Source organism: Apteryx rowi, unplaced genomic scaffold, assembly GCF_003343035.1.
Source record: "Apteryx rowi isolate R43461 unplaced genomic scaffold, aptRow1 scaffold_339, whole genome shotgun sequence".
NCBI lineage: Eukaryota > Metazoa > Chordata > Aves > Apterygiformes > Apterygidae > Apteryx > Apteryx rowi.
This window is the reverse complement of record NW_020449852.1, coordinates 468,270-492,665: the sequence shown is the minus strand read 5'-3', so window position 1 is coordinate 492,665 and position 24,396 is coordinate 468,270. Positions and strand designations below refer to the sequence as shown.

Genomic DNA, 24,396 nt, shown 5'->3' with positions numbered 1-24,396 from the left:
ATACTTTGTAACCTTAAATAGAAAAAACGCAGGTTAAACCTTTAAAATGTCTTCTTCCCCTTATTTTTCTGTGCAATACCATTTTCTTTATATTTGTTTTGTATCTTCATCTTGTCACTATATGTTAGTATTGTTGGGTGATAGTGACTTCCATATCTGTCTTTTAAGATGCATGTTTACCAAAATGGAAATTGTCTGTTGCTTCTGCAGCAGTATAAAAGCTTGGAAAATATAACTGAAATAATGGATCATTTGTTTTGATTGACACTTTTTGGCATGCACAAGATACCAAATGTTCACCTGTTCTCCTTCCTAAACAATACAAGTACATCCTTTTTCCCATTTTGTAGATGAAAAGCACAGACTTCTGAGCCAGGTTGTGCGACCACAGGAATCCCGGTCACTGAGCCCCTCTCATGTTACAGAAGATAGACAGAGTCGCTGGAAAGAAGAAGAGCGGAAATCAGACAGAAAGGAAAGCTCCAGGCGTTATGAAGAACAAGAATTTAAAGAAAGGGTTTCTTCAGCAGATAAGCAAAGAGAACAACCAGATGCTACAGAAGGCTCCCGGTCCAGGGTCCAAGAAAACCTTGGACACCGTCCTTCTGAAGAAAGAGATGCATCTGATAGACTGCATGATGACAGCAAGAAGAAGTCTAAAGTACAGAAAAAGGCAACAAAGAAAAAGAAAGATGATGATAGTGGGGTGGAAAGGTACACTAATGAGCCAACGGTTGAGGAAAACCAAGTCTTTTCACCCAAGAAAGGTCAAAAAAAGAAAAATGTAGAGAAAAAGCGGAAGAGGTCCAAGGGTGATTCTGAAGTTTCTGATGAAGAAATTGTTCCACATCATAAAAAGAAAAAAGGCCCGAGAACTCCCCCTGTAACAAAAGAAGAGTTGGTTGAAGCACCRCCTGAGAAAGCTGTGGCAGAAGTCCCCCCAAAAAGAGAGGATACAACATTTAGTGACTGGTCAGATGAAGATGTTCCTGAACGCAGTGACATCGTTGTTCCAGAAAGAAACACTGAGGACTCCCATAGAAAAAGTCACAGGACAAGGGGAGAAAAGGTGGAAACCCCTCATGTTACTATAGAAGATGGACCACATCGTAAGCCTGTGGATCAGAAGCGCAGCAGCAGTCTTGGTAGCAATCGGAGCCATACCTCAAGCAGACTTCGATCCCCTTCCAATGAGTCTGCTCATCGCAGTGGAGATGACCAGACTGGACGGAAGAGGATCCTACACAGTAGCTCTAGAGACAGGGATAGGGACAGGGACAGAGACAGAGAGAAGAAAAGCTTAGAAATCACTGGGGAGCGAAAGTCCAGAATTGATCAGTTGAAACGTGGGGAACCCAGTCGCAGCACATCTTCAGGTAATAAGATATGTCTTAGTGAGGCTGACCTATCATTCTGTATGAAAATGAAAAGGTGCAAATCCCAAATTGTTCTTGCATGGCTGTATACTCTTTTCTTTTGTAATTAGTGTGATGGGAGAAGGAGATGCTYTCTTCCATTCATAGTAAAACTAGAGTGAATTAAGATTTCTGCAAGTGTTACCATACTTGAAAAGCTGATCCTCGATGAACATGGATTACCACTTTGTTTTCACAAAAACATTCAGTCAGATTTGGCAGTTCATGCTGTCTGGAGGGTAAAGTAATTTGTAGGGCAAATGAAACTCATAAAAAGAAATAAGCTTTGTGCTAACAGAACATATGAGATAGTTTTATCATATAAATAATGTTTTAAAATTCATTACTAACATTCATTTTAATATGGAAATTCTGAAATGTATGCAAAATTAAAATGCCCTTCTGTCTGGCAGAGGGATCCATTATGATCTCAGGAGATATTTTCACTGAGGTAAATCTGGTCCTTGTTAGGCATGCTTTTAATGCATATGAAAATCATCTTTTTGGATCAAAATAATCACTGTTGAATTATTTTTAGTTCTGTAGTTCTTGTAAAGAAAATGACTAAAGCATTTTTCTTAAAATACAAACAACATCAATAAAAAGAAAATCTTTCTTCTAAAGCAATTTGGCTCTGCTAGTACATGAAGGAAGAAAAATGCAGGTATTCTTATCATGGTTATATGTCTGAAATCATCTTTCTGAAGTTATCACTTGCTTAGCCAAGGCATTACTATGCTTTGAAAATAACTTTGAAAATAATTCAAAAAAAATTTTTTTTTGCTAAATTTTGTACCTTCAGTGTAAATGATGTACAGTTTGGCTTCTGTAACAGTAGGAAGTAGCCAGTGAAAAATGTTTGCTGGGAGTGGGAGAAATACCTTGTGTTTTAAAGTAAAGTTAAATCTATAGATAATCTGAAGGCATTATTAATATCAAGATAATGCTTTTCAGAAGTCCCCTTGGATACCAGAATCTTTAAAATGCTTTGGTCTAGTAAAATGGTATTGCGTTCACTTGCTGTAGTCATACATATATTTAAAATATTTTATTCAGATCGTCAAGATTCAAGAAGCCACAGTTCAAGAAGAAGTTCTCCTGAATCAGATCGTCAGGTCCATTCCAGATCTGGGTCCTTTGATAGCAGGGAAAGGCTTCAGGAGCGTGATCGACATGAACACGATCGAGAACGAGACAGAGACAGGAGAGAGGGAAGACAGAGAGACTGGGACCGAGATGTTGACAAAGATTGGCCAAGGAGCAGGGAACGAGAGAGACTCAGAGAACGAGAGAGAGAGAGGGAAAAAAGAAGGGAGCTGGACAGAGAGAGAGACAGGCAACTACCTGATACTACTGAAAGAGATAGAGACAGAGCTCTTGACATTTCCTCTCAAAAGGAATCAGCAAAACACAGTGAAACAAAACTGGACAGAGATCATGAAAGGGAGTTCGATGGTGTTTGTCGGGATGCTGCAGCTTCAGAGAAGGAAAGAACAGACAGAGATTTAGGACCTTTACAAGGGTTTGAAGATGGAAATGAGGCTGAAAAAGTAGAGAGTTTAGAAGGTGAGATATTCTGGGAAAGAACCTGGGCAATCACATATTTTATTCTTTCCCTTTTAGCACAATGCTGAACTGTATTAGAATAATTTTCTACTGAAGGGTTACGCTCTGAAATGCCTATTCGCTCTGGCCTTTCTACCATGAAAGCAGATACAATGTGAGAGAATTCTGATGAGCATCTTCTTAGCTGTGTTAATTAATGTTAATTGTTAATTTCTAAAGAAATCTTGAGACAAATAAGCATAAATGATAGGAGGTAAAATTTTGCCAAGGTGTAACATTTCTGAATAGTCAGCTTGCTGAAGAATAACACACAAAATTCCATTGTCCTGTTATGTCATTTTAAGATCTGTTTTAGTTTGGAAGTGATAGGTAATGAGCAAAAAATTGCTGCCAAAGATGCGTTTTAAATAAGAAATATTAATCATCATTCCTTAAGGAGCTTCTGCCTGTTTTCCTCTATCCTAAAAAGTAGGAAACTTGTTGACTTGAAACTGTTGGGAGGGAGGGGAAGGGAAAGGAGGGTGTGCAGAGCCAAGTATCATAGAAATGATTATCTGATTTGTAGGTGAAATATATGTATGACATTTAGTGTAGCTTCAGTTTGCTGGCCCTAATCATACTGGAAAAAGCATGCTTAGGATTAATAAATAAAGTAAGTATAGAAAGAGGCAAACACTGAAAATCAAACTCAGTGAGGTACACCTAGGTTAAACAGCTTGAGTTTTGCATGGAGAGTGAGTTTGGGAAGTAGCTTTAACCAATATCAAAAATGGAGAAGCAGCATGACTCTCAGATATATAGAATAACTGGTGCATGCTACAGTTATGTTCAGTACTTTTTTTTTTTTTTTAATGGTGATCTGAGGAGTTGTCTTCTCAAAAATCTATTGAGGGAGGAAAAAGACTTTGTAGAATTTGGAATTTTTGCTGACTGGGATTGTAAGGCCTGAAGTCTTCAGGAGCATAAAGAACAACAAATGAATTGTTAAGCTTTTGTAATTTTATATGAGATAACAGTACTTTGATCATATTTGCTTTCTTCTCAATAAGAACTGTATCATAGCTAAATGTGTGAGAATTTAATTACTTAATTATGATAATGTGTTGAACCTTAGTGTGTTTGCTGCAGGAGTAGGTTTAAATGATGCCCAAGATACTGTATGCTTCCTCCAATGTACTGCCAGGTTGTTTGACTTGCACTCTGCTAGCATGTCTTTTACTTCTCCCCCCCCCCCCCCCGATTTTTAGGTTAGTTGAGGGGATTCGTTTTTTTTCCTGTAGTTTTTACAAAGGCAGACAAACTGAGCTGTTGGGGCAACTTAACACAGAAGTAATGTTACTTCTGAGTGAGGGAGACAGAAGATACTAGAATAGTCATTTACAGGGGAAGGCTCCTGTAAATTCTGTCTTGTTTGTTGTGTGCAACTGATTGCAAGCACCTTGGTTTACAAATTTATACCCTAAGAAAGCCTGGGTTTGGAGCATTAGGGTTTCTGAATGCTTGAATCAGTTTTTGTGATCTTGGAGGTGAGAGCATACCTTCAGACATTTCTTTCATGAACTGCAAAATTCAACTTTTTAGTTGAATGTCTTGTGCTTACTGGTTTTAAGGAACATGTTTATGCATGCAGTGTAGATACGTATGTATGCATATAATACGTGGATGGGTAGGAGTGAGGAAATTTGGCATAGCTTCCTTCAAGTTCTTCTTGTGACTTCCACAAAGAGTCTAAAACTGTATGATAAATCGCTTCATTCCAGATGTCTTGCACCTTCTATTCTTTAGAAGTTTTGCTACTTCTTTCTCTAGTAGAGCCTTTGAACTGAATCCTGAATTCTGATTCCTGTGAAAAAGCGTGAAAGACTTTGTGATGTTAACTTAGATTTATAGTGTTAACTACATGCCAGACCATCAACATATGTTTCTTCTGAATAAGGCCTTCTGTCATGATAAACTGTCACATGGTATGTGGGAAAAATTACTTTTCTGTCTCTATGAGCGAGCACCTATTTTCATGTTGAATATACTTGTCCCCAAAAGCTAACAAGCTAATTTGCTGAACTCCTCTCGTTTTTCAGCCTACTTATAGCATGTTTAGAAAACAAGAGTAGTTGCTTTAAAGCTAAAGTATGTGTCTGTCTCTGTAGGAGGAGAAGATGAAGCAAAGATTGATGATGTACAATCACTGGGGTCAGGTGCTGGAGAATATGAGCCGATCAGTGATGATGAACTGGATGAAATTCTGGCGGGTGATGCTGAAAAGCGGGAAGATCAACAGGAGGATGAGAAGATGCCTGGTAAAAGTATAGCAAAACTCTTTTTATGATTATTTGAATATAAAGATTAGGTCAGTTTGTGCATAATGCTGCTTCATCCTTTTCAAGTTGTAATGCTGTGTAGACAGTATTTCTGAATTCAGAATGAAGTTCGTGTGCTTTTCAGTGTTTCTTATTTGTTCTGGTAAATGGCCAGGTAAGCCTGAAGTACAGAGGTGACTAAACAGAGTACTGGGAACTGTGTTTTGAAGCAATATTTATCTTTTTGCTTATAACTAGAAGGATAAGCTTTGTTCTTATAAACATGTTTTCATTTTTCCCATTTGCTGTTGAGAGTTATTTGAAACTAATTTTTTAAGAACAGATTTTAGCCATGCTGAAATTCTTCCCAAATACACTGGAAGGCATGGAATTTTCTAATTGCTGTAAGTTCAGTTAGGTCATCTGGGATATATGAAAAGTGTTCATATTTTCTATCATAAATGTACTAGACAAACATTGTTATGTGGTTGGTCAATTAACGGTCTACCACCCCTTTGAAAAGAGCAGTTACAGCAGAGAACAGCCAAAGGAAACTACTAGCTTTTTAAGCATTAAACTTGGACCTATAATACCACATTTCGTTGTACTGTGACTTTTGTGAATGCATTGTGATACATCCAAATCTGCTGACTAAGCAGGGTAAAGCAGCCTTTCACAAAAGAGGTTGCTAAAAAATGAAACAAAATGTTAGGTTTTCTTTTGAAATCCAAGAAGCATTAATTTTTGTAAGGAATCCTATGCTCCTTTTCCCCACAAATCTAAATGAGTTTTAACACTTATCTGAAGTGTGTAAGGATCAGTCTTTGCTGAGAACCGCAGAACAATGTTAATCTAATTTCACATACACTATACATTTCTGTCTCCTAAAAGCAACATGAATTAATCAGTTGTGGTAGAGGATGATGATATGATAACTAATTTTCTGTCAATGTTTTGTAGATCCTGTAGATGTAATAGATGTGGATTGGTCCAGTCTTATGCCAAAGCAGCCAAAAGAACCAAGGGAGCCTGGGGCTGCACTCCTAAAATTCACACCAGGTGCTGTTATGTTGAGAGTTGGCATTTCCAAACGATTGGCAGGACCAGAACTCTTCACCAAAATTAGAGAGACTTGCCAGAGAGCATTAGAAAAACCTAAAGGTAATTGTTTCCCAGGGATTAAACTGCCTTTTTGTGCTTAGTAAAGATGCTTGTGAAGTTTGTGCTAGCTCATTATTTTTGGTTTCAAGGTGGACATTGATTTGTGTTATGATTGTACAGCCATAGCAAGTGTATACTGAGCACTGAGGAAGAATTATATGAATGTTATACAGCTTCATGTCAATCAAATTTAGTGTTTTAATTACAGCAGTGGATGAGGAGGTCTAGAATAATTACCTGAAAAAAATGTTTCATCCTGGCTGAATATCCTTTTCGTGAGACCATCCTGAATTAGTGCCTTCCTGGCCTAAAGTGTATTGGCAGCATCTTGGAGAGCTAATGATTTTCTGCAGTGGATCAGTAGTAATAGTATGAAAAAGAAATAAGATGTTCTTATTTTCTATGAATGGTCTCTGCATGTTCTCTTGCTTCCCTTCTGAAGATCCTCTTCCAAATGCGTGGATAGGAGTTACTGGGTCAGAATGAAGGAGGAGCTTAGTGAAATTTATATACTATGTCTCTGCTAGAAGTGGGGAACTAGATGAAATAATACACAAGTTTAGCACTTGGAGGGAGGATTTGGGCGGAAGACATTACTTATGCAAGATAGATGATATGGGCATGACCTATATCAATGCTGTTTACTATAGTTCCATAGAGTAAGTAGGGCTTTTGTACGAGAGAGAACACTCATTTTTCTTTGGTGTCCTGGGATCCAGTTGAGCTGCTTGCAACAACTTACATGGTAGAATTGTTTGTTAGGACTATGAAACATTTGCTCTCTGTAGGATCTGTATACGAGTTATTCCAGGTTACAAATATGAGAAAATTATAACATTATCTGTAGAACCCCTGTTTTTATGGAATACCAGATTTTTCTGATTTTTGATGCTGTAAGTTCTAGTTCTTTATTTGAAACAGGACTTTTTAATTCTTTGCAACATTAATCATCATGCTGCTGTCTTGTTAACCTAGCAGTTCGAATAAGTTTGCTTTCAAACAGTGGAGAATAGGGCTGAGATAAGCAAATTCACTTTTAATCTCCATGAATGATACTGCTTGCATGAGCCATTTAAGTTGTAAAACTATTAATCATGGGCTGTTGCTACTGCTTCCACTTTTTTTTTTTAAGCCAAATTAAATACAAACATTTTTAATGCAGCATAAAGATTATAATTTGACACGTGTACCTGGCATTAGTATTGCAGGTGTCCCACTGCATATGTTGCTGGGGGCACTTAAAGCTTTTTCTATACAACATTAGCTTGCTTTTAATTTAAAAATATTCCAGCTCTTATGCTTGGAAATTTACATAAGGGGTGTAATTGATACAATGTTGTATCTTCTTGAGTCTGCAGAGCTGTCTGACACAGTAAAGGTATGAACTACCAAAGAAGTAAGTTCTCTCTCTTGAATGCTATAATTTTGCTTTATACTTGGATACTTCATATCAGGGATTCCTTGCAACAGAAACTAGAGTGCAGAATCGCTCTAYTGGCTATTTAAAATGATACATGAAATAACCTGTGTTCCTTTCATGCTTCTTTAGAAATGAAAAGAAAGGCCAGAGGAATGGTGATGATAAGAGACTCTTCAGCATTGCCTCTGGGTTGTCTTAAGTGTAGGAGGTTCAGCAGAACTTTGGAGAGGCGAGAGAGGATTTAAGTGCCTCCACTGATTTCCCTTTAGTATGTGCACAGTGTCTCACTCAAAGTTACTACATGTGGAACTGCCGGCAGACAGTATATTCAGACTTTTCTTTGTGGTGGTATAATTTCTGTGTTCCTCTATTTTACTGCTGAGTGAGTTTGTTTGTTTGTTTTTTCTCTTTTTTTTTGTTCATGTTTGTGGATGAACAGTTTCTGGTGGCACATTGAAGTGCAGAAAAAGGAGACAACAGCTTGTTTGTGGGATTTTTGTTTGAATTTTTCTTCAGAAACAAAAATCTGTAGTATGTGGTGGAAGTGAGATTTGTAGCTGATTTACCCTAATCTGTTAAATGCAGTTGTTTTCTCTAAGGATCCAGATGCTCAGTTGCCAAACATGATCAGCATCTGGCACCTAGGCAGACCCTACGAGCAGATAGTGTTAGCTTTGAAGTGACCTTTTAGTGTCTTGTCACTTGAATTGTTGATTGTCCATTGGGGTTGTTTTGATGACTTTAGTGCAGTTCTCCTTTACCTGCCCTTGATTTCTTGCAACTTTTCTATTTCTTTTCACCTTGTTTCAAAACTGGTTCTATTCAGCTTCATCAGAAGATCACAGAGGGGATTAAAAATAAATCCTTGTTCTATTCTGTGTGCATTCTGCCAAGTTGCTGTAGTATTCTTTGCTTTTGGAGGTTAAACTTTCTTCCGGTTTGCTGATATCTGCAGCTGTGCATTAGAGTCTTTGCTAAGCACCAGATGTTTATTATATAAAGATGACTGGATTGGCCTTTGCTACATACCTTACTTAAAGTAATTTTTTCAATTATTTCATTATGTTCCTATCTCATGTGAAAGGGTGATTAAATCAGTAAGCTGCTGTCCAGACAAATATACTCTTCTTGTTTATATCTGCATTTCATAGAAAAAAGATCTCACAGAATGAGTCTCCCCCCAGAAGCCATCTGGAAAAGCAACACGATTGAAGTGTTAACAGCTACACATTTGATTCTTCTGAGAGATATATTAAAAGCCTAGTGCTGCCACTTTGCGTACTATTAAAAAATGCTTTTGAAGAGCCTGTAGGAGGAGGTAGTTCGTTAGCATCTATTGACTTATGCTCAAGGTTCATCCACTATGAATAACAATTATTTTGCATAGTCATACTTCACACTTGTTTAGCCATATAAACCCTGTTTTGACACTGGTACAGTTCTCTTACATCTTACAGAGAAGTGAAACATAAATCATTGTCTGCTTAACACTAGTAGTAAATACCTTTCTTCACACATATCCAGTCATGAATGATACCCTCTCCTTTGTTCTGGAGCTGTCGTATGATTTGTAGCTCTTTCTGCAATTGCTGTCCCAATATTTCTTTGCAGTGCTGAAGCTAAATACAAGTGTACCTATATTTCCCTTAGATGGTGAAGGACTTATTCATTTTTTCCCACAGATTGCAACATCTTCTTTTTCCCAACCTTGTTTAAAAGGCAGAAATTCAAATAGTCAGCCTTTGAGGGGGTTGTTAAATCTCTTGCAGGATTGTTTTTAACTTTAATAAATTCATAGTTCTGTATATTGCCATTTCCAAAATACCATGTACATGCTGATCTTTGCAAATATCAACTCTTTGTAGATGCAGAAAACCTTTTTGAACATGAACTGGGGGCCTTGAATATGGCTGCACTTCTACGAAAAGAAGAGAGAGCAGGTCTTCTCAGTAACCTGGGTCCTTGCTGTAAAGCACTATGCTTTAGAAGGGATTCTGCAATTCGTAAACAGCTAATGAAGAACGAAAAGGCAAGTACTTCATTTACAGAGCTTGGTTAAAATGTGGGAATGCAAATTGTACTGTGGGAGACTATTTTTATATTAGCCATTTGTCGTTCTGGAACTGACCTAGTCCTTTAAATAATGGAGAAGAGACTTTTATTGAAAGAGGTCATAGGGTTTTTATTTTTTATTTAGTCTGAGAGATTAATTTAAGATTGTGACTAGAGATAAGTGCTGTTTCTTATCTTGGAGTTAAGTTCTGGAGCTATGCTGTTTGCATTTAGAGAATATGTTATTAAAGTAATGGGTTAAAGTACAATTCCAAAGATAACTGTTGAATAATTCTCCTGCTAAAGATTCTGTGGACTTTTGTAAGGCTTATAAGATTCTGTTCTTCCAAGTTAAGAGTTCTAAGATAAAATTATTTTTAAAATTAGAAGAAAAATATTTTAGCTGTTTCTCACACTGCAGCAGGTTTTGTGATCTTGTATGCTAATGGAAAAATCATTAATTCTCAAAGTTTTTGTAGTGAATATGTACAGCTGTACCTCTAATTATTGAGACTACTTGAGGTTAATGTCTCAGCTTGCATATTAAAAGCCACTCATTTTAGTTCTTTCTTTTAATTTCAACAGGGTGCAACAAAACAAACTTACACAAATCCTGCAGCGATGGACAGTGACTTGTTACGGTTGAGTCTACGGTTATTCAAAAGAAAGACTGTGTGCCAAGTTTCTGGGCAAGAAAAGACAGAAGATGGTAAAATTCCACAGCCAGCTGTCCAGCAAGAAGTGTGTGTATCTTAAGCAAATGGCTGCAGCAGCACTTTCTAGTTGATTTCCCACTACTAATGTTGCTATTGATGTTTAGAACTGTTTGGCTGGAAAGCCGCTGTAGAAGATGAAGGAAAAGACCCTGTTTTACACAGAAGAGAATTGTGGTGTTTGGATGTGAATAAAAGTGGTAAAAAGTAAAGACTTTTGTTTGCATTTCTCTGCAAGTTTTATAATATTGAATCTTACACTGTAACATAAAGCTGTTTTATGGTGCATCAAGTGTAATAATGTGAAGATGTCTGGTTTTAGTAGTTTATAACACCACCTGATATTAAACTGAAGAAAACTGTTTGTGTATCTCTTTTCCTCATTCTGAATGGGTTTCCCCACCACCACTCTGATCCCTCACTACATGGAACTTCTAAAATGGCTTGCTTCCTGGGAGTCTGTCTATCTCCACTTTTCAAATCACTTTCATATCAGAGCAGTCTCTGGTGTAGTTCTGGTTTTGGACAAAACTCTAGCTCCTTTCCATCCTTAACGTAAGTTACCTCTTGTTATTTCTAGACACCAAAATCTAGTTTAGTCACTTAAGGCTCCCCTTGTTGGAAGGAAGTAAGAATTTCCAGAAAGTGGTTTATGACCAGTCTTAGAGGCCTATATGAGGCTAATTGCATTTTGGAAATAGCTGCTTCCTACAAAGGATGCCGAGGGTGACTAGTGCATATGTTTTACATGCTCCAAGTATCGAGGCAGGTCAATTCCATGCAGCAACCTGAGGGAATTTCACACTGTGGTTTTTTTCAGGAGCCTTCAGACCTTAGCAGTAAAGGCAGTGAGCAGTAACATTTTATCAGGTGTTAAAGATTCAGAGACCCAATTAGGGACTTGTCAAGCCTGGGCTCAATTTCATAAGAGTTGATTTCAAGTTGAGAAATGAATCTGTCATTTGGGATCTAGAATTATGCTGCCCTTTTGACTAAACCAGTCAAGTATTTTTAGGTAGTCTATGGAAACCTTCTTGCGAAACTGAGGCTTCTAAAATTAGACTAAGTCTCTGTATACGTCTGTACTTTTCCTGGGTTTAAATGTGAAATCTTGCTTTGAAGTCCACTCACAGGAGGTGGGAAGGAAATCTGTGGTTTAATCTTGTAATTGGGTTGCTGCAGAGCCCCTTATGTTCATTGTTCTGATTTGGGTTAAAAAATGAGTTACAAGACACCGGAATTTTTGCAAGTTGGTTGAAATTAATTTCTTATCCTTTTCTCCTCTTGGAACCAGCATGCTAAGGTAGGATATTGACTGTGCAGTTTAACACAGGAGACCTGATCTCACATCTGTTTTGTGATTACTGACAGTTGCATTGGTTTCAAGCAAAGGCTTAGGCCTTATGAATTCAAATTCAGTTCTAATTCACTTCCCAAAATGTTAATGCAAAGCTTTCTTACTRTGTTTTCCTATAATGCCTAGTACATAAGCATTCAGCAAAATGCTGTTTTTCTACTTTTAAATAACTGTTACTAAAGAAAATGTGAGGGTTTATTATTTATATTTTTATAAGTGCCCACACACTAGTGTATATGTACTTGTATCAAATACAAATGACATGAGAAATTTCTATCATTTGTTTGATTCTTATTAAACTATGTGATCCATGCAAAACTTAATCTTCCTAATTTCTTCACTTCTTGAACATTTTTTCAGGGGACTTGGTGGCTTTTATTTTTTATTAGTAACTTTATATATGCTTATAAAAAAGTGTGTCTTTTAAACACTCCAGTAGCTTAAACTGAGCAAGCGTTAACAAACCTCTTCTATTCAGCTTTTATATGTGTTCTCGCTATTTTATAGCTACAATAATGCTGCCTTTAAGCTGAAAGTATTAGATCATTGCTTCCAATTATGTTAAAGTCTATTTTAATCACTGTCTCTAAAAGACATAAAAATATTTGATAGCTAGAAACAGCCTTGACTTAGACTGCAGTACACAAAATAGATTCACTGTTTGGTATTTAATTACATTGAGCTTACTTTTAAACACTTTACTTGTAAAAACAGTCAGGGTGTATATATGTACTTAGTTTGCAGAAGAGTATTTCACATTACCTTAAAAGTGCAAAATAAATAGGCTTGATGAGCTACTGTGAGTATTTTGTGAAATGTCAGTCCCATTGAAGGTCAAATCCAATGCTGCCTTGTATCATCATTTAACTGGAACTGTATAAAAATGGTGGTGAAATTGCCTCCTATGCACCTTTGATTTGATTTGAAGTGCTTATGAGTGCAGAAGTACATTAGGGTACTGGCAGGAAAAGTGCCTGTTTCTGTGGGTGGCACAAGACTTTGAAGCAATTCCTCTCTCACTTGGCAGGACAGTGACTGCAATAGTGGAGCCCCGGAAGTGTGAAATTCCTGAATATGACGTCTTTTGGTCTCTGTCATTTGAACATGAACTATTGTTTTGTTTGCAGGTATTCTCTCTGTCAGGGAATGCAAGTTATAAAGCTGTCCTCAGTTAATTTTACAAGAATTACAAGAAAAAGGAGGTGAAGCTTGTTTGAACTGGAAAACTTGTTTTAGGACCTTCCATCTCCTTTCCTCTGTTAAAGTCATTACTTTTCTGATATGGTCTGCCCCTCCTTTTCTCCTTTTCTCCTTTTCCGTGTCTTCCTTTCTCCCCACCTCTCTCTCAGTGCAATTTTGGGAGGAGAGGGGGAAGTATATGGAAGAATATTAGTCCACTTCAATTTTCGTATTTCACAGGTCCAGTAATGGTACATGGGAGTCTGTAATGTTTCAGGCAGCAAGGTGATGCCAGACAGCAATTTTAAAGTGGCCCCTATACCTAAGTAGAGATGTCAGCCCTTTCTGCTGCTAAGCCCATGCTATGCCTAGCTGGATGATAAATTAGTTTTAAGCATCCCTGAGGTGCAGTCTGCAATGTGGAGCTGCAGAAGAACAAGCTGCCATGTGACCTTGGAAGACAAGGCAGGCTTTCACCCGGGTGAAACAGTGTGCCCATCGCTTGCAGACTCACCGGCAGAGCAGATTTTTAAAGCCTGGAGACACAAAATACGACCATGACCTGTATCTTGGGATATTGTCACATTCATTAACTTGGATAGATAGTACTTCAGGCTATTATCTCCAGTGTGTGGAGTGAGACACAGGTTTTGCAAGTGGGCAATCTGTACAGTGTACTCAAAGACAGTGTTAGAGTTTATGAAATTTTACTAAATTAAGACTTTTGTTTGAACTGTCTTTACACAGTTATGTTCTCCCCTTTCCACTGTAGGGATGTCCTTCAGAGGAAAACAAGTTGGTTGGAGCTGCTCTGCTCTTAAGAAGTAAGATGTATGTACAGTTCTAACAGTGGCTATGGGCTTAAAGATTTCAGGAACATCCTTTCTTTTGCAATGGCAGCCAAAGTCTGCTTTTCAATGTTTTTTTGTACAAAAAGCTGTTTTTCCTGTAAAGACATCCATAATGCTAAGGAGGAGCCCAAGGAAATGGTGCTGAGTGCTTGGTCTTGGCACACTGATGAGGTAGTAGGTGAGTTTTTGTGGGCAGTGTGACTGAGGAATTTTTCTGGATATGGTGTCAGAAGACAATTTAAGAATGGCAAATGTATACTGTTATAAAGAAACAATATATATATCCTATATTCAGCAACTGAAGAGTAAAGCAATGTGGCTGAGTATCAATATGCAAGGGGGTTCTTGAACTAAACTGACCTCCTGCAGAATCTGGAAATTTGCCCCACCACAATCAATAATGGAGCCCAAAGCGGAACACAGAAGAAAAAAAGTGTTAAAATGGTATTCAAAGAGTAAATAGCTGACATTTTGGGGGAAGAAGAAAGTCTTTTGTAAAGAACAGGCAGCTTCATTGCATCTGCCCTATCAGTAAGGGATCAACAGATCAAAGATGGAAGATAAGTGCATTCTGGGCAAGTTTAATTTTTTTCTATCAGCTTTCACTGTCAGGGGTGCATCTACCACAGACTTGCTTTTTCCTTAGTAATGAAGCTTTAACAACTGAAGCATCAGAAGACGTGCTAGAAAAATCTGCTGAGTTACAAAGCAGTATGTTGCCGGATTTAAGTATATGTTCACGTGTGAAATGGCTGTGTTAGTTGCAAGGATGCAATTCCAAAACCAGGAGGAGGGGGAATTATTGAACTAATAGATATTGTATATGGATTTGAAGAAACCTTACAGTTTTGGTGGGAATAACAGGAAAAATCTCTTGTTCATCTATTTTATGAATGAATTTGCTGTTTGAACACATTGTGTGTATAAAGGGTGCTTGGGACACTATATGCAAAGTATTTGAGGGAAGTAGTAGTAGAAATTGTGAGCAGTACGGACTGTAGTTGTAGTAGGGCAGCCTGCAAGAGCGACTTCATGCTTCTGCTGCAAGCCAGGAGCTCATTCATCAGAATGACTGAGGCAGAAAGGTCTGAATGTATTAACTCAGCCCAAAACGCGTTAGTGCTAGAGCTCTGAAAACAGGTAGTGTTGACCTAATGTGGTTCCAGACAGGTATTTCTAGCAGGAAAAGGAGTGGGTTTGCTACTCTACATAGTACCTGTAAGTTGTCACCCAGTTTGTCCTKTTATGCTCACCTGTGTTTGCAGAAGGTGGATTCAAGCTTTAGTTGGTGCAGGGAAGGGCTTCTAGAAGTGAAGACAAGGATGGAGTCTGATTGCTCTCCCCTAATACACTGGGAAAGTGAGAAACATGGGGAAAAAGAAATAAAGCAGTGAGCCTATACTGCCCATATGAACCTTTAAGACTGGAAAACCCCTATGGACCTGAATAGGTGCATGCCAGATTAACCCACTACCTGAGCTGCAAAGCTGCTTTGTGCCAACACGAAACCTGCAGTTGTCTCTACCTTAGATGATTCAGTCCTGTGTCTGTTCTTTGCAGGCTCACAGAAAATATGTTAACAAGAGGTTTCAGAGGACTTTTGAAGTGTCTCGCACAAGGTTACTAGAAAAATTAAGCTGTAGTGAGTGAAGGATAGAGAAATGACATGAATTAAAAATTATCTGAGAACCAGAAGGTAAAACAAGAGTATTAAATGATCAAGACTCATCACTGTACAAACAGTTCACAGTGGGTGACCTCCCTGTACATTTGTGGTCTGTGAAGGAGCTGACTGAAAAGGAAGAGGGGAAAACTTGCAAATCACAGTTAAAACTGGAGAAAAAACACACAAAGCTTCATTTGCTGCTGTGTAGCCTGTTCACTTAGCTCGTTTCAGGTCCTTCTGCCAGTCAGCATCAAGATATGCAAATTGAAACATTGCTGAAGGGGAAAATATAAACAACTTCTATACAACACAGTGTCGCAAGTTAGCAGTATTAGTGCCAGAGGGAAAACTACATTTCACAGAAAATTTCACTCTGATATAGTGACGTGTGTAAAGCCAAAAGTAGAATAATACATAGAAAAGATGATGGATGCAAAGGTAGAAACCACTGTATGAATAAGCCCCTATTTTAAAGAAGCTTCTTGAAAAACAGGTGAGAAATCATTCAAAGCATGGAATATTCTCATATCAAAATTAATTAAAATTATTGGGACCGTGTCCTTGGAAAGGAGAGGAATAATAGCAGATATGATGAGAATATATGAAATGGTGGTCCAGAAAAAGTTTAACAGAAGATAACTTTTCTTCTGCTCCTTATAACACAGAGATGTATTCAATGAAATTAAAGGGTGGCAGATTTGAATAATAAAAATCTTTTTTTTCCTTGCAGTGGCTAATCAGTCTTAGACTTCAGGTCTGTAGGATGTTGTAGAACAAACAAAATTAAGCAAGATTTCCAAACAGATTGAGCTTGCTGCAAATATATAGAGTTATTCCTTGAAAGTAGACTGAGACCATGCCTACACCAACTTATAGCATATATACATGTATGATCAGGAAGGTGCACCACAGGCTGCCTCTGCTCTCGCAGGCTGTTCTAGTTCCAGGCACAGGATGGCTACAGGTAGATCGCGTGTTGGGATAGTCCCTGACCCTGCGGCCGACTCACACATGGGATTTGCGTGGGGAGAAATTGGGTTGGAAGGGGCCAGATTCAGATAATTGTTCAGATTCAGACCAGCATGTTCCTGGACATGTTTGAATCCAGCAGGGTGTTGTGTGCCTGGGCTTCAGCTATTCATCTCTTGGAGGCTGTAAGACCTTCTGAGAAGGTTATGTCATCCTGTATCTAACTCTTCTGGAAATTAAGATACCCATTTTGATAGCTCTTGAATATTCCTTTGAAGCGTTTGGTTGGCACCACTGTCAGAAGCACATAAATTGGCAGACAAGAGGCCTGACTGCAGCATTTTTCCTGCATGTTTTGATTTTCTTTGCTTTATGCAATGGGCTTTCTTGCCAGCTTATCAGAAAGCGAGTTGCCCCAAAAAGAATAAATGCACTGTTAAATTCATACTTAGCAGCAGCTCTTCTGTTCTTGCTTTCCCTAAAGAGCAGTACCCTGCTCTGCAAATTTCCTCTGATGCATGAACTGTTGACACTTGGACAGGCAGCTGTGACTTCTCTACTGTCTGCTCTGCTCAGGAATGATAGCACAATCTATTTGCAGTATTGAGCCCTTTAATTTCCATTTTTACTGCTATAATCTTACCCCCCCTCCCTTTTTTTTCCTTGGTGAACAAATTATAAAGATGGGCTGGTCTGTTCTTCAGCCTACTTTAAAGTGTGTTTGGTGCGTGATGCATGATTCTGACTTGCTGTTTGATCTAGTTAACACTGCATTCATAACTATACATAAAAAATGGGAAGTGCTATCTGATGACATCTTAACATAAATCATGATTTCCTCTTAGCCAGGTGGAAGCGTGAAATCGTATTAGATTTGAAGCTTAAAAAGGACTGATAAACACTGCTTTCAAAGCATTTTCCAAATCTGTGAAAAACAAAACTGTGCTGTTATGTTCAGTGTGTGTATTTGGATGGGCACATGAGCATTTTACTGGAAACAGTGCCAAAGGCATCACCACGTGTATGTAAACGTGATGATAAGAATATTGCATAGCCACAGTGTTCGATCACAAGGAAACACTCAAACTATGGTCCCACTTCAGTACCTTTTCAGGAAAAGCAATTTAATAATGCTCATATACCATAGTAACATAAAACGGTCCGATTTCACATTAAATTGCTGGAGCCCATAATAAAATGTACTGGATAGTTAATGAGTAAGGCAGCTGGACAYTGAATTTCAGAATCAGGCTTTTTCTCCTTCTGGCAACAGGCATATGTCAGTTCCAGCCTCAGCTCAGCCTTGCACATTTGGAAAGAAAGGGATGATTGCATTTATGTATGGGAGATTCAACTCTAATTTTCACCTGTATAAACCGATATGAGCTGTAAAGAGAATGACATGATTAAATTGATATACTCCCGAAGTGATAAATCTGGAAAGATGTTTTCCTTCTGCACTTGCTTTTGAACTGTAGAAATTGGTTTTCAGCTCTTCATCCAACAGCAACAGAGGAAGATTTATCGGGTGTTTTTTCTTTTTTTCCTCAAAAATATTTTGTGTTACTCTAAAAATACCTAATCAGTGTTGTATTGATTTATGTGTCAAAATGGAATAGCAGGTAAGCAGCAGTAGTTTCCTTCGCTCTTGTCCTCGATTGTTGCTGAAATATATATATATATATATATATATATATATATATATATATGTTTGCATTACCATTTCTGGGGGGAAATTTGAATTTTGGCCAGCTGACAGAACGGAAAGTGGGTGACCATCTGCCCCCGAGCTTCGCAGTATGACGGACAGCAGAGTTCCTGCAACAGGGAAGCTTCCTGGGCTGGCCCAGCCAGCTGCCTGGGGCTGCAGGGTGTCCGGCACCCATGGGTGCGCAGGACGCGCTGAGCAGGAGAGATGCTGGCTGTTCACCACCGGTGTCTTCCTCAGGATTGACTTGCTGCCACCGTTTTTACCCAGCGTAACAGCACAAAGTCTGCAGCTGCAAAAGAAATATTTTACCTAGCGACTTTGCTATGTTCTTTAATCTAATAAATTTTGGCATCGTCTTATAAAGAGAAGGAGGAAAAATCAATATAACCCTAAACTAAATTGAATTGTTTTTTTCCCGCTCCCTTCTCCAAGGCCCAAGCATCTTTGCAATGTGTCTCATGCTACTGATCAGGAGCTGGGGAAAGCTTTTTCCCAGCCTTTCAAAAATTAAWTTTTACGCAGCTTTTGACCTGGGTAAGTGATGGGCGCTGCAGTATGCAGCCAGCTCCTAATCATTTCTTAGCTGTGCCCCCCCCCRGCCTGCCCGGCGCCTCTGAGCAGCGAGTGCTGCGGTTTGCTCGCCAGCAGATCCATTTGTGCTCTAAGGAATGCAGGTTCAAAGGCATCGTGGAAGTGTTATTACATGGCAATAAAAAACGGTTGTAAATGAAAGCATTAAAAAAAGCCAACAGAAGTCTTAGATACGTTTAAAAATACATTATGAGGAATATTATAAGGACCATTATAGAGATAAAGTTATCTCACGTATGGCCTGCTTTCTAATCGAGCTGTAGGCCCCCTCCAGTGAAATGACCGGCTTTCTATCTATGTGGTTAAATCTGCATTTTGTGGCTAATTCCGTATGAACACTGCTCCTGTTACAAATCGTGAAGCACAATTTATATCAGCAATAAAACCTTTAACAATTGTTAAAACAGTTAACCAGCTCACGAGAACATTCTCCATCACGGGTCTAGCCTTAGGAAGTTAACTAACAAACATGTTATTAACCATTGATGAGGAGCTGTTCTGAAGAGGTTATTGCTTAATTAATCTTTGTATTGAGCTAATAAGAGTGTTAAATGGGTCTCTCAGTTGAATTGGGTTGTTAATACAGAATGCAAGTTCCCTCAGGGGGAAATCTGAGACCACTATGACATTAAAGTTAGCCATCCAACAAAGAAGATATTTTAGTCATTAAAAATTACAAAGCCAAAAATCTTCGTTAATAATGTCATAAGATTCAGTGGCTGTGAGTATACATGTGTCTGAATTACTGCGCTCTTTCCTCTTCTAGTAAGAAAGTTATATTGAAATTTTATTTAGATTCAGCATTTCTCATCACTGTTCTATTGCAGCATAAATTAAACTTGTCACACACATCTGTAGTAAGTAGGCTACATGGACAGGGAAGGCAGAGTCTGAAGTCAACCCTAATGTAATCTGTTTATCCTGAAAAGACAAACACAATCAAAAATCTCTTCATATTAATAAGCTGAGTAAACCTTCTACTTAATACTGTTGGATGCAACAGTAAAAGGCAGTGACCAGGTTGCCCTTGTGTTTCATGGTATTTTTAGTAGTGAGAGCTCGGGTCTTAGCTGTGAAAATGTCAGTATTTACTGTTACACCTCTGTTTCCAAAGGCTTTATAATTCCCTGCGTAAGAAGTTATTTACTATCTTCAACTGCTTTTCAATGTACATTTTCTATCTTTTGGGAGAAGGGAAGGATTTCATAAAAATAAAGGCTGGAAAGGAATAATTTGTGCTTGAATGTCTAGTATTTGTAATTCGGAAGGGATATTGCTTTGGTCTGTCGCTACAGTCCCTTCCGCTCCAGGTCCTGTCTCCTTACCTCACGAAATCAGCTTCTTTCTCTATACTTTATTTGCAGGTGTCTACCCTGTCCATGTCTCCATTCCATGATCTGAACGCATGTATTCAATGTATGACTAAATTTATTTTGTATAAAATTATCACAAAAGGACCAGGAAAATATTTACAGCATAGAACTAGAAATATGACAAAAATGTGTTCATGCATACCCATATTTTTGACATTAGGGCTTTATCTTGCATAAATTCTTGTCAGCTTGATGCTTAATACACTACACTCCTCCCCTCACTGAAAGCCTGGATGTGTCTAGATGAGGTTAAATCCTTGTTTGGCTGACTCCTGTGTAACTAGCCTTTGATATTTTACAGGTTTATAGTCTTTTCTTGATATACACACTTATTTAATATTGATGGGATTTTTGCACTTATGGAATGTGGTCATAGTACAGACCACTGTTCAGTGGTCTGTTGACTGTTTTCTCTACGTTATCTACATTGTCSCTAATGCATCACACCAAAGCACCAAGGCAAAACCTTCATAATTAACATACCCTTGGAGACCTCTAAATATTGCCTCACTTCAATGCTACTGCAAAATGATCAATATGCCTCACCAAAATTAACCGTACTTTGGACATCTCCCTTGCATGATTACCATGCATTTTTTGCTCCTCAAGGATAAAGTTTTGTTCCTAGCCAAGATTTTGCCATTGTTGTAGGCAAGGCTGCAGAGTCATCCATGCCTGTGTCCTTTTTCAGGAACGGATCTTAGCTGCTAACCAAAAATAGTCTTTGTACAYGTGCATGGGATTTGTGTTTGGTGAGTATGAGTTGGAATTCATAAATGAGAAGGGATTCATTAAAATAACACACTCCTGTGCTTTTATAAACATCAGGATGAGGGCTTGAATATTTCACAGATTATTCCTAATGACTGTCTACATCGTATGCCCACAAATCAGAGATGTTGTTTTCCCATCCTTCATTTCCTGCTGACCTTTTAATGCACTAACTGAAGCTAATCTTACATGTACAGCAGCATATTGACTTGATGTATTTGTTACAGATAATTAATGTTGCTCTAGTTGTCCATGTTCTCAATTATTATTTCCAGGTTCTTTATAGTTATTAAACTGTCACATTTCCAGTGCAGACAGGTGTCCCTGATGATATATGGAGGCTTGTTAAGTGGAAAACTTTTAGGTGCTTTTTATTACTCAGATCCCCAAGGAATACCTCTGTGGTCATGCTGTCTTCAAATGTATATTTGACCTATACTTCATAAGCACAGTTAAAGGTTAGAATAAATATGCATGCTTTCTCTGCTTATTAAGTGAAACTCTAGATATTAAGAGAACATGAGAGGAGGCTCCACTGATCTCTCAACTAACAGAATAAATTGCTTATGCTGGATGCACCTGCCTGTCTTAGCTCCTCTCCACTCATCCATGCCACTGTTTTGCAAAACATACATAGAAATCCATTTGCATAGAAATATGACTCACTACATAAACGTTTGCATTGTAAATCCAGCTTTAATAATATCAGCAGTGCTTCCTGCTGCGCATCAAGTTGCGGTGAACCACTCTTCCCTGCTGGGGGTCGGAGACCCATTGCACACCCTATGTCTTCTAGGCTCTTGCTTCCAATTACGCCTTCTTGCATGAGTGACACCAGGTCCCTCTTGCTCCTGCGGAGGCCAACTGAGCTGCTGCAGTAAGTGTAGGAGCCTCCTAGTCTCCCCACTACTAACTTTTTCATGTGTTGTCCTCAGTAAAATCTCCTCATGAACCCTCTTCTTGCAGCATCCTTTCTGTACAGCTGGAGTTTGGCCCCAAGAGAGTTTGAGCTTCAGTGCAGAGATCTAAGTGACAAGGTCAAAGACTGCAAAACCCTGTCCCTCCCTAGCTCACCCCACTTTCTCAGGGGTATCTATGATCCTGAGCACAGTCATTTGGAGCTGAGCAGTGACAGTGTATGGGAAGAGGGGAACAGAGAGCCAAACTAGAAAAGCAGAGACAAAGAGTTGGAATAAATGCCTGAAATGGGAAGCAAGAGAGTGAGAACGTGGCAGAATGGATACCACAAAATCTCCACTCATCAGATGATAGTAAAAATATCCCCAACTGCCCACAGAAAAATCCCAGGACAGACACAACCTCTAACAAAGTCATACTGGATTCATGGAATTGTCTTTTACATGYCTCATCCCAAGCAAAAGAGCCCCTGGCTTTTCACTGAGAAAAGTCTGGTTGCCAAAAGCGGTCAGGAGTCCAGCTAAGGATAATCTTCAAGTCCAATAGAGCTGTTTAGGATACAACTTCCCCTTCCCTTCTCTGCTATCAAACCCTGTTATCTAATTTTCTTCTGTAGTCACTCAAGAGAGCTTTTTGTTCCCAACCACAGCCCATCTGCAGGAACAGTAGCCCCCCGCCCCCCTTTTCCCCTCCTGTTTAGGTAAGTTTCCACTGTTGTCATGACCTTCAGAGCTGATGTATGGCGCATCCCTGCAGGATTGTTCTTTCTGACACTGAGCGTGGGGCTGTGCAATAAAATGAGGAATTAGCAGGCATTTACATTCTGAAGTTAATGAGGAGAAGTGTGAGCCTTCTGAACATCTGTTTCCAGTGTTTTCAAGGGGGCCTTCAATTTACCCCTGGTTCTCATCCGTGTGGCTATTACCATTAACCATCAGCTAACAGTGTCCTGGGCCTGGGAATAGAAGCTGTGTTGTGAAATAGAAGCCTCTAAATCATGGCAGATTTTAATTTCTGAGGGACAGTTGTAACAGCCACAGGGTTAGGAAGCCACTGGAGAATTTGTGTGGGGGTGGCAATAGAGATGTGGGGAAATCTGTTCTGTCCTTGGGCCTGGAGCTGGGCTCAGGGCAATATAATGAGGAAAATACTCTGCAAGTGACTGTGTTCTCTCTCCCTGGCTCCTGCCAGTCTGCCTCTTCTGCCAACCTGCTAAGTCCTACACCGGTGACTGTCACTCCCCAAAAGAACAAAGCTGTGCCCCTAAGACTCTTGTCTTGACCCTTGAGGAGGGTCAGAGAACCCCAAACCCAGCAATTCCCAAGGGAAAAAGAATGAGAAAAACAAGTAAGAAAAGAAACAGGCTGCAATGTATTGGGAAAAAGAAGGCAGAAGGGATGGATGAAGAGAACTCTGGGTAATGATCACTGTTTTGCAAGGTCCTCAGCAGACGTAGGGACAGAGGGCCATTCCTCAGTAAAGCACAGGGAGGGGAGAAGCTACCAAAGTTCAGTGATCTTGGGGAAAGAAGGGGGGGCAGCTGGGCACCCTGGCACCTGGTGAGGGTCAGAGCAAAAGGCAAAGGGACCCCGAGGAGAAACTGCCAGACAATGCCTGCAGGTTCAGGATAAATGGTGGACATTGCCCTGAGGATGTCTGTCAAGACAGGAGATCTGAAGAGGGAAACAGCTCCCACATGGAGCAAACACGCCATAGATGACCATGTTAGCTTCAGAAAGAAGTCAGTCCTTTGCATCCCAGSCCATTAAAATAGACCTCTCTCTTCAGCAGAAAGAGGGTCTGTAATCTCAAGAATTAAATTCAAATATTGAAGAAAATAACCTAACCAGTAGTCAAAGGACCTCCCTTGAAACTCTGTAGGGACCAAGCAGAGGGATGTATCCTTTACTAATTGCTCTATAGCAGTGTTCAGCGAATCAGCAGATCCAGACTCTGCCTGGAGATGAAGAGGGACCATAGGCCTTTTCTTTCAATGTGCCACTGTGAGCTCCAGGCATAACCAGAAGTAGTAACTTTTGGAGGTAAAAAGATGATTCTGTTCTTTCTGACCCTTGATAAGACAACCCATGAGAAACAAACAGATAAAAAAGATCAAACTGATCCCACACAAAACTCTGTCCAAAAAATTTCTCATGTTGCTTCACAATGCAGAGCGACACAGCCAATGCCCTAGAGCTGTGTTCGGGTGGTAGAAATAAAGGTCTTTTAAGGGGTTAAATGGCCACAGAGAGGGAAAAAGATGGAAGAAAATGTTTGAGTGAATTATAAAGGCCAATATAATGATAAACTTTCCTGGTGCTTCTGCCTTTGACTTTCAAAGCTTTGTAAGAGGGCATGTTATTCAGATGTTACACTCCCCCCCCCC

The 24,396-nt window shown here is 39.1% G+C and overlaps 1 protein-coding gene across 5 annotated transcripts in view; it reads left to right on the top strand.

Moving 5' to 3' along the window:
* Window positions 1–10,988, top strand: part of ZC3H13 (zinc finger CCCH-type containing 13) — a 49,511-nt gene extending 38,523 nt beyond the window's left edge. For 3 of the 5 annotated variants that reach the window (XM_026072185.1, XM_026072184.1, XM_026072188.1), the window contains 6 exons: window positions 351–1,376; window positions 2,472–2,981; window positions 5,129–5,284; window positions 6,239–6,439; window positions 9,725–9,888; window positions 10,497–10,988. In XM_026072185.1, the coding sequence (XP_025927970.1) occupies window positions 351–1,376; window positions 2,472–2,981; window positions 5,129–5,284; window positions 6,239–6,439; window positions 9,725–9,888; window positions 10,497–10,667 (2,228 nt within the window). In that variant the 3' untranslated portion in view covers window positions 10,668–10,988. Of the gene's footprint in view, window positions 1–350; window positions 1,377–2,471; window positions 2,982–5,128; window positions 5,285–6,238; window positions 6,440–7,988; window positions 8,128–9,724; window positions 9,889–10,496 lie in introns of those variants that run through there. The other 2 variants (XM_026072186.1, XM_026072187.1) reach the window with 2 other exon arrangements.
* The last annotated feature ends 13,408 nt before the right edge of the window (window positions 10,989–24,396 follow it).